We start from the raw sequence: 15074 nt of genomic DNA on the forward strand, positions 1-15074 counted from the left end.
AAGGTAAGTCCTGAGAATAAATGAAGAAAGTCAAGCTGAGTCCCACATTAAATTCTAAGGAGTCTTGGGATCATGAAAGCACACACAGATGGAAACCAACCTGGAAAGTATGAAACGCCTCATGTTCACAACACACCAAATATACTTGGGAGGGACTTCCTATCAGAAGGAGATGGTCTAAATACCTCTAAAAATCTTTGCGATCTGAAGACCCCCATACATGTCGTTCTGCCATTTTCCCAGTTCCAACATAGACTTCTATGAACAAAACAAATCATACAAAAAGCTTTCTGGGCGAGGGAGCCTCTGAGGGAGTGGGAGCCGGCCTCGTGTTTGACGTGGTGCTACCACAACCTGAAAGTCTCAGCACTTACCTCTCAGACTAGCTGGGAGAGAAAATTCTCTTCAACTTACAACGTCTTAATGACATGGAAAATCAACGTTCTTCAAATCGTAAATTCATACCATACTACGAAGTATTTTAAAGGGATTTTTACCTCTTTGTGAAGAAGGGGCCAAAATAATAATTAGGATTTTTGGAAATGAAAAAGGAGGTTCACTCAAGGTTAATAAAATGAATCAGTGACCCAACTACATGTTCCTTCAAGATAATTAGTTCTGTCTGGGCCGCCAGGATAAATAAATTAATTTAGAAAGCTTATATACAAGAAATTTTTACAACTACAGACATCAAAAAAAAAAAAAAAAAAGACTTTCAGACATGAGTATTTCCTTAGAAGAGCCTTCCTTGAAACTGTTTATTATATTTATTATAGAAGCAAAGTAAGAATTGCAGAAACCACCACCTAAAAATTGGCATTAAATCTGTTTAATATCTTTAATAATTCTATTACTTCTAAATCCTTCCACGAAACGGCATTACAGTTTTTCGGTTTACTGCAAACATATCTTTATAAAGAAAAAAGCCAAACTGAATGTGAAAGCTATGATACAAATTTTTAATTACTGGCAATATACTACAAAGCGAAATGAAGAACATCTTATTTAAATAAAATAAGGATAATATTTCACTGGGGAGTAGATCCAGCACAGTATTTTTTTCTCTAGATATCTACATCCAAGGGGGGATGTTTTATAGGCTAATTTAAAAACAAATGTAAATTTAAAAAAAATAAATGAAAGCCATGTTTTGCTCAGGAATACTACTGTACACATACCATACAGGTTGTTTTTACAGCGGATACTAGTTTGCCAAACGTCAATGGCAAAACACTAAGTCGGGAGTTTGGTAGTGTCCACCTAGCTGTCTCTTGCTGCCCTGGAGAATCTGATGGTGAGTAATGTTGACAAGCCACCTTGTTGCCACCATTCTCTTCTTAAAGGTGATGCCACTCTGATAGAACATTCATCTCCTTAAGATGCCAGGCCGAGCAAAAAGCCTCCCACAAAGCCACTGGATATCACAATGTTCTGTTTGATAAATTCTGTTGCCTGAAACAGAAGATTAAACAAAGAAGACTCTTAATTGTCCCACAACATGGACGAACCTTGAAAACGCTACGCTAAGTGGAATCAACAGAAAAGGCAAAACGCTGTACGATTCCACTTAATATGAATAGCGAAATGCATCATGACCGAAAGTAGGCCAGAGGCTACCAAGGGCTGGGGAGAGGGGTTACTTATGGGATTTATTGCTTAATGGTAAGAGTTTCCGTTTGCAATGATGAAAAAGTTCTACACATGGATAGTGGTAATGTTTGCAGAGTAGTGCGAATGCACTTAATGCTACTAAATTGTGAATTTTAAAATAGTTAAAATGGGGGCGCCTAGGTGGCTCTGTCAGTTAAGCAGCTGACTCTTGATCTTAGCTGAGGTCTTGATCTCCAGGTCGTGAGTTCAAGCCCTGCTTTGGTCAACATGCTGGGCACGGAGCCTACTTAAAAAAAAAAACAACAACCCATATATATAGCTAAATAAATATAGTTAAAATGGTCGATTTTATGTTATGCATATTTTGCCACAATAAGAAAAAGGAAAAAAACGATACAAATTAAAAAAAAAAACCACACACACGCACAAACCACTCTTAATCATTGGATCTGGTGCTAAGTAATGTTTTCACAGCTGTTTTCCCCAATCCAATAACTATTTGGCATAAATGCTTCTACACCTAATGCTGCCGGTGCCAAGCACCATGCAAGATGCCAGGGCTGCCCACTACAATCTGCAGGAGCATAGCGCCCTGGCCAGATGCAGTAAGCTTCTTGGCTACTGAGATCATAGGTATATCGGCAGCCAAAATCTCACAAAATCTCACAGAGAACAAGAAGCTATAGGGCAGACACAAATGAATGCAAGGTATTAGCACAGATCTCATAAATGCCCACAGCAGGCACAATGATTTTCATTAACAGTCCACTTAGCCAGCAAGAAGAAAGGTATGAGGATCAAAAAAACATCACCCTGATAAAATGTTTAACCTCCTCCCAAAAAAAACATGAAAAAGCAATTAGACAAAGCCAGACTGTGGCATATTCTGCCTAGATGCTTCAAAAATGTCAGTGTCATGAAAGACGGGGGGCGGGGGGAACCCCACAGATGAGGGGACTGTTTAAGAAGACCAAAGGAGACGTCACAGACACGACCACATGCAGTATATAATTCTTGACTGGGGGAAAAATGTATAACAGATATGTTGTGGAAAAATTTTAACATGGACTATATATTAGGAAATACTGCATCCTGTTAAAAATAGGGTAACTGTAGTTGTATAAGAGAATATCTATCTCTTAGAAGACACATGCTGAATATTTAAGAGTGAAGAGTAATGATGTACTAAATAATTACGCAAAAAAAAGTAAGTCCCTTAGCATGACACCCTCGAGGTCCATCCACTTTCCTACGAATGGCCAGATTTCATTCTTCCTCATTGCCATGTAGTACTCCATTGTGTATATATACCACATCTTCTTGATCCACTCATCAGGTGATGGACATTTAGACTCTTTCCATGTTTTGGCTATTGTTGACAGTGCTGCTATGAACATTGGGGTACATGTGCCCCTATGCATCAGCATTTCTTGAGGGTGTCATGCCAAGCAAAATAAGTCAGGCAGAGAAGGACAGATACCATATGTTTGCACTCATAGGTCTAACAGGAGAAACCTAACAGAGGACCATGGGGAGAAGAAGGGGGAAAGAGAGTTGGGGAGAGAGAGGGAGCATATCACGAGAGACTCTTGAATACTGAAAACAAACCGAGGGCTGAAGGGGGAGGGGTGATGGTCACGGTGGGGGGCACTTGTGGGGAGAAGCACTGGGTGTTACATGGAAACCAATTTGACATTAAACTATATTAAAAAAAAGGGTAATTCCCCCATACACACCCACAGAGAAAAAGCAAATATTGTAAAATGATTTGGTAAAGAGGTGAAGGGTATTTGTGCTTCAACAAAGGGTATTTGAAAAGTCCTTCAACTTTTCAACTGGTCTGAAATTTTTCAAAATAAAATGTTGGGGGTATTAGAGAACAGAACAGAAACGAAGGCAAAGAATATTCAATTCAATTCTAAACAGAGTATAAGAAGACAAAATACACATAAAAACATTACTAAAACTATTAACGAAATATATAACTTTTCAGTATATTCCACCTCGTAAAAAAGACAGGTATTTTTGTTTTACCACACCTTGTCTACACATGTACACATTTGTGTAAAACTGGAGGAAAACGTCTGGAAGGGTGATGTTACCAGCTTTTACATGCAGATCAAGGTAGGTGGGACAGGGGCAGGAAAAACTATGTTAAGTACTAAAAAAAAAAAAAAAGATTTTTTTTTCTTTAAGTCATCTCTACATCCAACGTGAGGCTTGAACTCATGACCCTGAGGATCCAGAGTCACGGGCTCTTCCAACGGAACCATCCAGGCACCCCAATAATGACTGACTGAAATGGTGGCTTGATCCCAACAGTTCTGACTTAACATTCTAGACATGCCCAAAAGCACCAACTTTTTTTTTTAATGTTTTTATTTATTTTTGAGAGAGAGACAGCGTGAGCAGGGGAGGGTCAGAGAGAGAAGGAGTCACAGGATCTGAAGACAGGCTCCAGGCTCTGAGCTGTCGGCACAGAGCCTGATGCAGGACTCAAACCCACGAACCGTGAGATCATGACCTGAGCTGAAGTCGGATGCTTAACTGACTTAGCCACCCAGGCACCCCATCAACTTTTTTGAAAGATAATCACTAGTCACATTGTCTGCTAACAAAAACCCATGAAGAAAAAAAAAGGAGTCAAAAATGTACATTGTCTTACTTCTTCAATTATATTGTTGATTTCAGGTGCTGCCTTATTTGCTCGTTTCTTAATCTGTCTTTTTGCTTTGTTTACATCTTTTTCAACTCTCTTCCAGTCAATCTGCACATAGCCACTGTGACTGGCAACCTGCAAAAAGAGAATAAAAATGGTTCATTCTAAACCAGCTAGGCTGTTGACAACTCTATTACCCAGGAATATATTGACATTTAGATTTCCAGACATCTATGAGACATATAGGTAAGATAACACAATTTACTCATTTAATAAATGCCTATGTGCTAAGCATTGTAATTATAGTCAAGAACAAGGGAGAAATTAAGTCCCCACCCTCAGAGAGCTCTGGGTCCATAAGGGAAAAAAGATATTAAGTGTAATTAATTATTTAGATGTGATGAACACTATGTTAAGAAACGTATACTACATGATGGGAAAAGAGTCCAAACACTGTACTAGAACTGTACTATAATTCTATTGTACCTTTTAGAATTTGAGAATTAGCTAAAAAGACATAGAAACTACCTAAATTATAGAGCTAATAAAAAAGTACCCTTTAATTAAATAGACCTTTAATTATAAGGGATCAGAAGCCAATCAGTTATTAGGTCACTAAAATCTACAGTAGCTTGATTAACGGCTCTTTACCACCTCTGACTCTACTTAAATTAAGCATACTTTCTGGTAATCTCTTTTGAAAGTGGAATACAAAAGAAATATGCTCTCTACAAGTTTCACGCCATAATTCCTTGTAATAAAACCATAGCCGAATACATATTAATTATGAGAAAACCCCTCATATGGTACTATGGAGACACTACATACAATAGCACAGTGTGGAAGCCAGTATCATAAATTAGTCTGTCCAAATAATAAAATCAAAATAGAAAGAATCACAAGAGCGGTAAGCAGTTAAGCCATGTATACGGTTATAAATCACTTCTCAAGCTTATGCTTTCTTTGTGAGCTTGTAAGGCATCACGTGACTCTGAACCACAAATAAAATACTTCAAATAATAAAACTATCTGATTTTATCTAAGTAGGTTGAATGGGAATATTAAGTTCTATTTTCACTGCGAATGAGTCCATAGAAGAATTAATTTGTCACCGTGTCTTCCTGGATTTATTGACCTATTACACTTCAACCTCCAGCCTCGGCCAAAGAGGGGTGATCAAATCCAATGGCAAGTGTGAGCTTCTCCTGACGGTACCTGAGACACCAATTGGGTCACAGGCGAGGAGGTGATGGTGAGCCTTTGGGACCCTCCCGTACACAGCAACTCTAAACCCTGGTGGGAGTACACGGGCTCCAGAATTAACAGGAGCAAGCGGGTTTCAAAGGGAGTTGAAACTTGCAGGAAAGCAACGATGTAAGGGGAGCTGCCTGTTTTTCTGCTTGTACCCTGACGGCAGGGTGCACATGCGCACGGTGGCTAAACTAATTGAAAACATGCCACCTTTCTGGACCAAAGAACCAAACGCCAGAGTCTACGACAATAACAACTGACAACTGCCAGAGACGAGAGACCTAGATGGGGGGGGGGGGAGGGCGCAAATTCTATGGGTAAACTCTATCCAAGTCTTGAACCACCCATTCATAAGGCGGAGCCGTGCAATCTGGCCAAGGCTAACAGGACAGAACTGAGATCTGAGTGGCTACCCGCCTCAGGTGAGACAGTTTGCCATTTGAGTCTAACCAAGTCAAGTGTCTGCTCAAAGCAAAATGTCAATACTCTTCAGAGGACTAAAACAGAATCCAGAGTTTCCATGGCAGGACGTTCCCAATACCCAGGATCAACTGCAAACTTTCTGGACATGGGACAAAACAAGAAAATGTGGCCTAGTCTCAAAAGAAAATGGACAGATGCGAATCTCAAGATGAACCAGCTACTGGAATTATCAGGACTTTATTTTTTTTTTTTAATGGTTTTTATTTTATTTTTGAGAGACAGAGACAGCGCGAGCAGGGGAGGGTCAGAGAGAGAGGGAGACACAGAATCTGAAGCAGGTTCCATGCTCTGAGCTAGCTGTCAGCACAGAGCCCGATGCGGGGCTCGAACCCACGAACTGTGAGATCTTGACCTGAGTTGAAGCCGGACGCTTAACCGACTGAGCCACCCAGGCGCCCCTGGAATTATCAGGACTTTAGACCAGCTATTAGAACTATGCTTGATGAGGTAAAGGAAACTGTGCTTGTAAGCAATGAAAAGATAAGGAATCTCACCAGAGATACAGAAAACCTAAAAAGAACCAAATGAGAATTCTAGAATTAGAAAACACAATATCAGAACTATATTTATTGGAGAGACCGGATGGCAGAAAGCAGATGCTAGGACAAAGAGTCAGTGGACATGAAGCTAGATCACTAGAAATTCTACAGTTTGAAAAAAAGATGGAAGAAATAAATGAACAAAACCTAGGACATTATCAAAAAGCCTAATATGTACATAATCAGAGTCATAATCTCTCCCTCCCTTTCTGCCCCTCCCCACGCATACTCCCTCTTCTCTCCCCTCTCAAAAGTAAATGAACATTTAAAAAAAAATGAACATTTAAAAGAAAGAAACAGAGGTCAAAACCTTCCCAAATATGGTTAAACACACACATTTACAGATTCAAGCTCAGTGAACTCCAGGTAATGATCAAACACGATTATGAAAGAACAACACTCAGATGATGCAGGGGTGGGTGGGAGGCCCAGAAGAACATAAAGCAGGCAAGTGTGTGAGACTGGGGGGGACGGTGGGCAAGGAAAGTTCAATTAATGATAGTTAAATTCTCATATTCCCTAGCAGGAAGCCGCCGGTCAGTACCTCAAACCGAGAGATCAAGAAGTATCCAATTAACTTGCCTAGGAAAAAGCAAGTAACTACCTTAAGAATCAGCTAAGAGTTGAAGCGGTTGCATCAAGGAAGGGAAAAATGGGGAGGGTGGGCGGTGAGGGAGGCGGGGAGTTACTCTACCCTATAACGAGTCTTGTACGTGTATCTGACCCTTTGAATTAGGAGCACATAAACAACTGCAAAAAAAAAAAATTAAGTTGGATAGATTTGCATGCCACTATTTTAAGATAGCACTGTGATAAATAACTGGAATACACTTAACACTGAGTGACTAGAAAAGCTTAAAGTTCTAAGCCCATAAGTATCTCTTTTTATCTTTTTTTAAAGGTTTCTTTCTTTTTCAGAGAGAGAAAGAGAGAGCACGCAGGTGTATGCAAACGGGGTGGGGGGGTGGGGACAGAGGATCTAAAGCGGGTTCTGTGCTGACAGCAGCCAGCCCGATGCGGGGCTCGAACTCAGGAACCATGAGATCGTGACATGAGCCAAAGTCGGACAATCAACCGATTGAGCCACACAGGCGCCCCTACATATAAGTAAAAGGTAACGAAAATATGGAAGCAGGCCTAAAGAACAATAGGCAATTAGCCCAGAAGTCCTGTATTACTCTGATTTCCTTTCGGTTTCTTTCTATGGAGTTTTCAAGGTGAGTCGTGTTTTTGGGAAAAGCTGGTTCGATGCAGACAGGTCCCACAGTCTTCTGCTTAGTGACCTCAAAGACTGTGGACGAGGCACAGAGAAGCAGAAGGCAGCAAGGGCAAAATGTGGACCTGACGGGGGTCTGTCGAGTGGACTGAAATGGACTTCCGAAAAAGTGACCACGTGGACTGAAACGTATTAATTCTCTTTATTCTGTGAACGTTTCCGGGAAACTCTGCTTCAGTTCAGTACCCTTTTCCCTTAAACAGAAATGACAACTGAAAGAGCTGTCGAATTAAATACGTTCTTGATTCTACACAAACACAAGTCAAAGTCAGCCCAAGTACAATTGCCTTCTGTACACATGCCGGCGTATTCATCCAAAGGCCTAAGTTTAGATATTAACCATATTCCTTTTTACCTCCCACCACAATAGGCAATTACTCCTAATAATGCCACTGATAGACAGAAATATATATTTTAAAAGCTGTTTAGAGAAAAATCTCTCTCTCTCTCTCTCTCTCTCTCTCTCTCACACACACACACACACACACACACACACACACAAATAGCTGTTTAGTAAACAATTCAAAATCTATGCTTAACACATACGAACGCAGTCCCTTTGCACTTCGGGCAATGACACTGGTTATTATATGATCAATGGCTTTTGTGTTCAAGTCAGATGTTGGCTGCTATGAATATCTATCATTTTAAAACCTGGTACAGCTGATAGTCCTCTGTATCTTTAAAATTATTGCTAACATTCATTCCCAGAGATTTTCAGTTTTGGGATTTACTATATTTGATCTTCAGAGAATGGTATTTTTGGAAAAATATATGCCAAACAGACATGAATGCCAGAAAATATCCTGATAAACATCCTCTAACTGCAAAGCATTTTTAAACCTTATGCTTGGAGGAACATGAACAAAAACTAAAATTTCAAATCCCCCAGTTTCAGAAATAGGATTACGGATGATTTTTAAAACCCGATTTTCCACTTTCTAGATTATTATGGTCCCCTAGTTTTAAAAAAACAAGTTAGAAATTGCTAACAGCAATTTCCTCTGGGAAGGAAAATTGCATGGCTAGGAAATGGGGAGAAGAAAGAGACCTTCTGAATTTTATATACTGTCTGAACTTTAAATATATGATTAAAATGGTCAAGATGAGGTTATATTATGGATGAAATGTTTATTTTGCTTCAAGGGAAATTTGGGTAAGTAATAAAAAAAAAATGAGGCATCTCACACTCGGATAGTTGCTTTTTTTAATGGGGATCTTTTTAGCTGGGATCAAACTATGGTTACAGAATGACAAATGTCAGCTTTCAAAACCCATTTTCAGTTTCCCATAAACTAATACCTAAAAGAAACCCCCCTCCACCATCTATTAAAAAGGACAGGAATGAAATGGCTAAACTTGACCTTCACAGTTCCGAAGGGCTACATATGTAAGCGGAGGCCAAGAACCCAAGGCTTGGACATACCTGAAGAAGAAGAAAGCCACCACCCACTGCGGTTGCGGCAAGCTTTCCAACCTTCTGGAACAAAAATCCAGCACACCTTTAATGAAAGAAATGACAATAGATGAGAACAACCTGTGATGTCCCAAACTCTCTCCCTCATCTCCTTTTCATTGCTTTCCTGATAAAATCTTTTTTTCTCCCTAATAAAATCTTAATGTCTTCCCATTTCTTTTGATCATATCCCTTACCTGCTCAGAAACCCTCCATGTTTCCCTCGTTATACAGGCAAGTCAAAAGCACATAATACAGCGTGCCTGGCTGGCGCAGTGGGTCGAGCATGCAACTGCTGATCTCAGGGTTGTGAGTTCGAGACCCACCTTGGGCCTAGAGCTTACTTAAAAAGAAAAAAAGTGCACTATCTAAACTGTGATATGCTTCCAAATCGGGGATGGAGAGAAGAGGAGGGGAGTTTATAGGAAAAAAGACTGGCTACTGAAACAATGTTGAGTACTTGGGGTCTCTTTGTGCTCTTCCTTCTACATTTGTAGAATTTGAAATTCCCCATAAGAAAGGAATTTTTTTGTTTTAATGCAGTCAAGGTGTCCCGTACACCTGGCCATCCCCCACTCTACCGAACACTTCTTGCTCTAATCCCCTTAGGTTCCAAACAGATTATCGCCATTGCTCAAGCTATTAATCTCCCTGCTGCTAGGGGTTTCTCCCTAGCTCTGCTCATTTAAAGCGTTTCCATCCTTTAAGGTCCAGCTGAAGTTCCAACTTTAGGACTACACTTAAGCCTACATTTCTCATGGTTTCTTCATTTTTTTTATGCTTATTTATTTTTTAGAGAGATAGGGTGCAAGAAGGGGAAGGGCAAAGAGAGGGAAGCACAGAATCCAAAGCAGGCTCCAGGCTCTGAGCTGCCAGAACAGAGCCCAATGCGGGGCTTGAACCCACAAACCGTGATATTATGACCTGAGCCAAAGTCGGATGCTTAACCAACTGGGCCACCCAAGCTCCCCTCTCATGGCTTCCTTACCTACATATATACTGATGTCTATCTATCTCCAGATTAAACCTATTTTGTCCACATATCCTGTAAGAATGTCAGCCCATACTTCTTTTCTGATCAATTCTCTCCTTTGGGGAGCTCATACTGCCTTCGGTATTCCAGATCCATCCTACTATAAACAAAGCCCAGATTTCTAACTCTAGCCTCCTGAACTGGGTTCAAGAGTGCCCTCTCCTCCCACGCCCAAATTCACCTCCTTCCCAGGAGCTCAGAATGTGACCTTATTTGGATTAAGGGTCAATGAGGATATAATTAGGGAGGCTGAGGCCACACTGAAATACGGTGGGCCCAAGATCCAGGATGACTTCATCTGACGTGTCACAGAGACACACCCAGGGAAGACAGCCATGTGATGACGCAGCTAGAGATTGGAGTGCTATGTCTGCAAGCCCAGGAATGCAACCAGGCTGGCAACCAGTGGAAGCTAGGAGAGAAGCAAGGAGCAGATTTTCCCTCTGAGCCTCCAAGAAGGAACCAACTGGGTTGACACCTTTCAGACTTCTAGCCTCCAGACCTGTGAGAGAATACGTTTCTTTGATTTCCAAGCCACTGAGTTGTGGTACTTTGATACAGTAGCCCTAGGAAACGAATATACCTTCACAAATGGACATTTTACATTTCCAGGGGCTTCTCTAGCAGATATTCGAATGATCCAAGGCAAAAATCTGCTTTCCAACCAAAATCCACTGTTGCTAAGGTCCCCCCCGGCCCCAGGTTTTCCCCTTCCTGTTCGTCTCGGACTCTGGCTTCTTCCTCACTTTCAGGGACCCGCTGGTTGCCAATTCTATACACACTATCTCCAGAACACCATTTGACTGTCTTATTTCCGTTCTCAGTGTCATCACTGCCTTGCTTCCAGACCACACTAAGGGCCCTGTGACTAGTCTTCAAGCCTCCCGTCTCTCCTAGCAAACACCCATCCTGGTATTTCTTACCATCGAAAACCTCTGTCTACACTTGCCTTAGCCTCCCATGCCACGTCCTGAAGTGGCCAGAAACATTAACTGCTTAGATCAATACTTATTAACCGCTCCTCATTAACGCATGCCACAGCAGTACAACAGTTTTGTCCCTTCAGAAAATTGTAACAGTTTACTATTCTGAATCCAAAGTCATTGCCACAAACCACCTGAGTAATATTGGAGTCCAACCGAACAGCCCCTGGGCCGATGCTGGCTGTAATCCAAACAGGTAATTACTATGAAGACCGTGGCCCTCGGTAGGGGACTCAGCCACAAAGGCTCTGACAAAGGAGCGGAGGGGGCAAGAAGCAGCCAAGTCACACCTACAACCCAGGGACCGTGTCCCACAAGCACGTCTAGCCTTTGCTAGATGGCACGAGCCACGAAAACACAGCTACTAACTCCCCCTGCTCTGGCCCTAGGACATCCGGGCAAACTTCTGCCAATTATGGGGCTTCTCACAGAGTCTGGCCTACGAGGAGAAAGCACACAATGATGTGATAATTCTACCGCTCAATTATTTTTTAGTCCCTTTTAAGATGGGGCTTTGAGGCCCATACTCACATTAACCAATCACCCATTGCCCCAAACTGTGAGCTAAGCTGAGCAGAGGACCAGAGGGTCTATTATAGGAGGTAAAGGTATAAACCATCTGTGGAGAAATAACTGAATAATCAGGGCCCTGACCAGGCATCTCTCTTCTAATTGCAGGGCTTTTCATTAGCAGCATTAATAAGTACACATGAATAAATACTGCAACTCCGCACCCCAGAATCTCCACGATGCAGGTTTCTACCACAAAACTGCATTTACAAAATGGAGTAAAAAGAGTGAGCTGTTGTTTCAAGGTACGTGTACATCTCAAATCACAAAATGTCGTACTTACCAAGTTTAAATGCGGACGTCTTTCATGTAAGATAAATTTAACTTAGAATCTGAGAAAAAAATGATTACTCACAAGCTAAGCATCCCTGCCAACGACACACATTCTCCACGGTCCTGAGCATTTTCAAAATAATGGGTCATACTTGTTTGATCCTCGTTATCTGGCTAATCTTTTGTTCCAAGAGGAACAACTTGATCTACAGAGGCAATTATGTAATCATGCAGTCTAAAACGTTAACTGGGTAGTTAGGTTAATGCTTATTAACTGCTCCTCCTAAATGCATTCCACAATATTATTACGGAATACACAATCAGTCCTGTAATTCCAAGGAAGACCCGGTTTAATTCCGACTCTTCTTCAAAGTATTATAATAATCCAAATTAGCCCACTGAGCATCCACAGGACCATCTGTATCATAATCAATTTTCACCGAGGATTCTCCACGGCTCTCTTACAGGCCTGACGATCCTGGACACCGGTCCCACTGCGGGACACCTCAAAGGTTTTTCCAGTTGTTAGCATCGACAAAGTAAAAATTATTTACATGTAATTAACCCTTATATGTTTCTTCCCTTTTAGCCACTATCATCGAATCGGATGCACTACATTTGCTAAATCTGAGGAGGTGGAAAATACAGAAAGAATCAAAGGACGGGATGGGAGGGAACAGAGGCAGCGTGGCGGGCATGGGGAAGCGGTCACGAACACCAAACACTGAGTCTCCTGCATGTCCATCACACCAATCACGTCACAGAGAAAAGCCCCAAGGTAGGGCTCTTCCGGGATTAGCCGTGTAGAGCCATTGAATGTGCACAGTAACTGGCTTGTTTACAAAAGGGCAGCCGGGGAGGCCGCCCGTGAAATTTAATGAAGAAGATGTAGTTCTCACCAGCCAGTCACTCCACCCATTACAATCTGGGTGGCTACTGAGTATTTTTCAACCATAGGTCCGGAACTGTGGCCAAACACGCGATTCCACCAATGGTGTCTTCTTGCATACTCAGTTAAGTCCAACACTTCGTATGACTCGTCATCGCTTTCATACTCTTCAAAATACAAAATGGAAAAAAAGAAATTTAGAAGCGACCCAAAGTCAGAAACGTCCCGTACGGTGTTCAGCTGTCAGAACTCACTGCCAGCGTTGGCCGAAGGCTAAAAATGCCCAGACGGAAACCTTAGTTTGTTACAGCCAATCCCTTTCCAAAAGGGCCCAGCATCTCCTTTCCAAAGGCCCGGGAACCGGCCTAGGGGCCCGAGCTGGAGCCACGTCGCAGTTACACGGAAGTGAGGGGTCGCCCCCCCCCCCCCGCGCCCTCACGCCCACGATGGCCATAAGGTGAGGTCAGAGTTTCACAGCATGAAGGGTCACCCCCAAATCTCAGTAAGGTCAGGGCCAGAGCTAGATCCAGTTTCATCCGTGGGAGAAACGGGGGCGGGGGGCGGGGTGGAGTCCTCGCCTGCCCGAACCGGTTAGGGGCCTGGCAGGATGAAAGCACTTCGGTCAAGGCCAAAACCACGTTTGAAGATGGAAACGAAGGGCCAGAGGTGAAGGTGAGGCAGGAGGTGGGGCTGTGTTAGGGACGGGGGTCGCTCCCCGCCGGGAGGGGAGGGAGTCTAGTTCAAAAGGGGTGCCACCAAAAAACAGGACCCCAGGAGCCGTGGGGCAGGGGACAGAGGAGGCGCCCCCGGGAGCAAGGTCGAGAGCTGTGAGCCGCGTCTTAGATACTACTCCGGGTCCCGGCCGCTCACCTTGGGGAGGGGCATTCCGGGTCGCCATGATACCGCCGGCGGCCAGCTCTGAAGGTGGTCCCCGCCCGCCCGCGTCTCCCCAGTACTTTAAGAGACGTTCTAGGCCCAGGTGAAAGTCTATGGTCTCTTTTTTCCTGCTCCCCCTCCAGGAGCGTTGTCCGGTCCCCGCCCCTCCTCTCAGCGCAGGATCTTCCGCGCAAGCGCAGGGCTCATCGGCGGGTGGGTTGAGGGAGGGAGACTAGCCCCGCGCCAGGACTTGTGGGAGTTGTAGTGCGTTGCCCTCCGCACCCCTGGTTTCCTACCCCACCCCCACCCCTCCTAGAGTTTCAGTAACTAAATTCTGTAATTTTGTCTTAAAGGGCCCCAGGGCTGGAGGAGAGGCGGCCTCAGGGGAACCCAGCTTGGCGTTCTCAACACTCCGAGAATGCGGGCGAGTGAGAAAAAAGGCTTTTAAAAGGAGATAATGTTAGACTTTTTTCCCCCAGTGCGAGTCACCTGGATCACCATGTAGTTAACCAATTACAATTTACAGCATTTCATTATAGCCAATTGCATTGTAATACACAAATGTTAGTTTTGGCGGGAACCTATCATTTTAAAGTTCTTAGCCTTTTAAAATGACCAATCATAGTTAGACACCTAAGATGTCTAGTTGTCTAGGGGCTAGGTGACTTTAACCTCACCTTGGACTTTGCCTTGGCCAGGTCTGATTAAAAGGGTGGGGCTGCTTAACAGAATCTTGAAAAACGAGTTAAACTTTAGGTCACAGAGTTCGTTATTGAGTTACATTCTTAGGGTCTTTCCATGGCCCAGTTGCTCAACCTTTAATTATTTACCAGAATAGGAGTGGGAGAGTGAAACAATGGTTGGTATTTTAGGGTCCAGTTTGACCGGAGAGAATAGGGTTTTACAATAAGAAAAGCCCTTTTTCAAACCACACTTCAGTGAGGAGGCGAGGGCACATCAACAGATGGAAATTTTTTCTAACTTGCTGCTGCTGGGAACTGGAACCTGTTTATCCCCTCCCTGTCCACATGTTTCCTGCCAGGAACCCAAGGGAAGGAAAGGAAGGGCCTAGGCATTGGCCTGACACCATATTCAAGAGGACATAGTTTTTCAAGCATCATTTTTATTATTTAAATCTGAAAGAGGACCGAGGTCAAGCTCTTCCCCCAGAAGCC

At 43.0% G+C, this 15074-nt stretch overlaps 1 protein-coding gene across 1 annotated transcript; it reads right to left on the reverse strand.

Annotated features, from left to right (window-relative positions):
• Nucleotides 1–813: 813 nt before the first annotated feature.
• On the reverse strand, nucleotides 814–14081 carry FUNDC1 (FUN14 domain containing 1). The gene is made up of 5 exons (XM_029930054.1): nucleotides 13894–14081; nucleotides 13034–13190; nucleotides 9246–9321; nucleotides 4277–4405; nucleotides 814–1452 (listed from the first exon to the last, which is right to left on the reverse strand). The coding sequence occupies exons 1-5, from the start codon at nucleotides 13919–13921 to the stop codon at nucleotides 1375–1377; spliced, it is 468 nt and encodes a 155-aa protein (XP_029785914.1). The 5' UTR covers nucleotides 13922–14081; the 3' UTR covers nucleotides 814–1374.
• Nucleotides 14082–15074: the final 993 nt, after the last annotated feature.

The sequence above is a fragment of the Suricata suricatta genome, chromosome X (assembly GCF_006229205.1).
Source record: "Suricata suricatta isolate VVHF042 chromosome X, meerkat_22Aug2017_6uvM2_HiC, whole genome shotgun sequence".
Classification (NCBI taxonomy): domain Eukaryota; kingdom Metazoa; phylum Chordata; class Mammalia; order Carnivora; family Herpestidae; genus Suricata; species Suricata suricatta.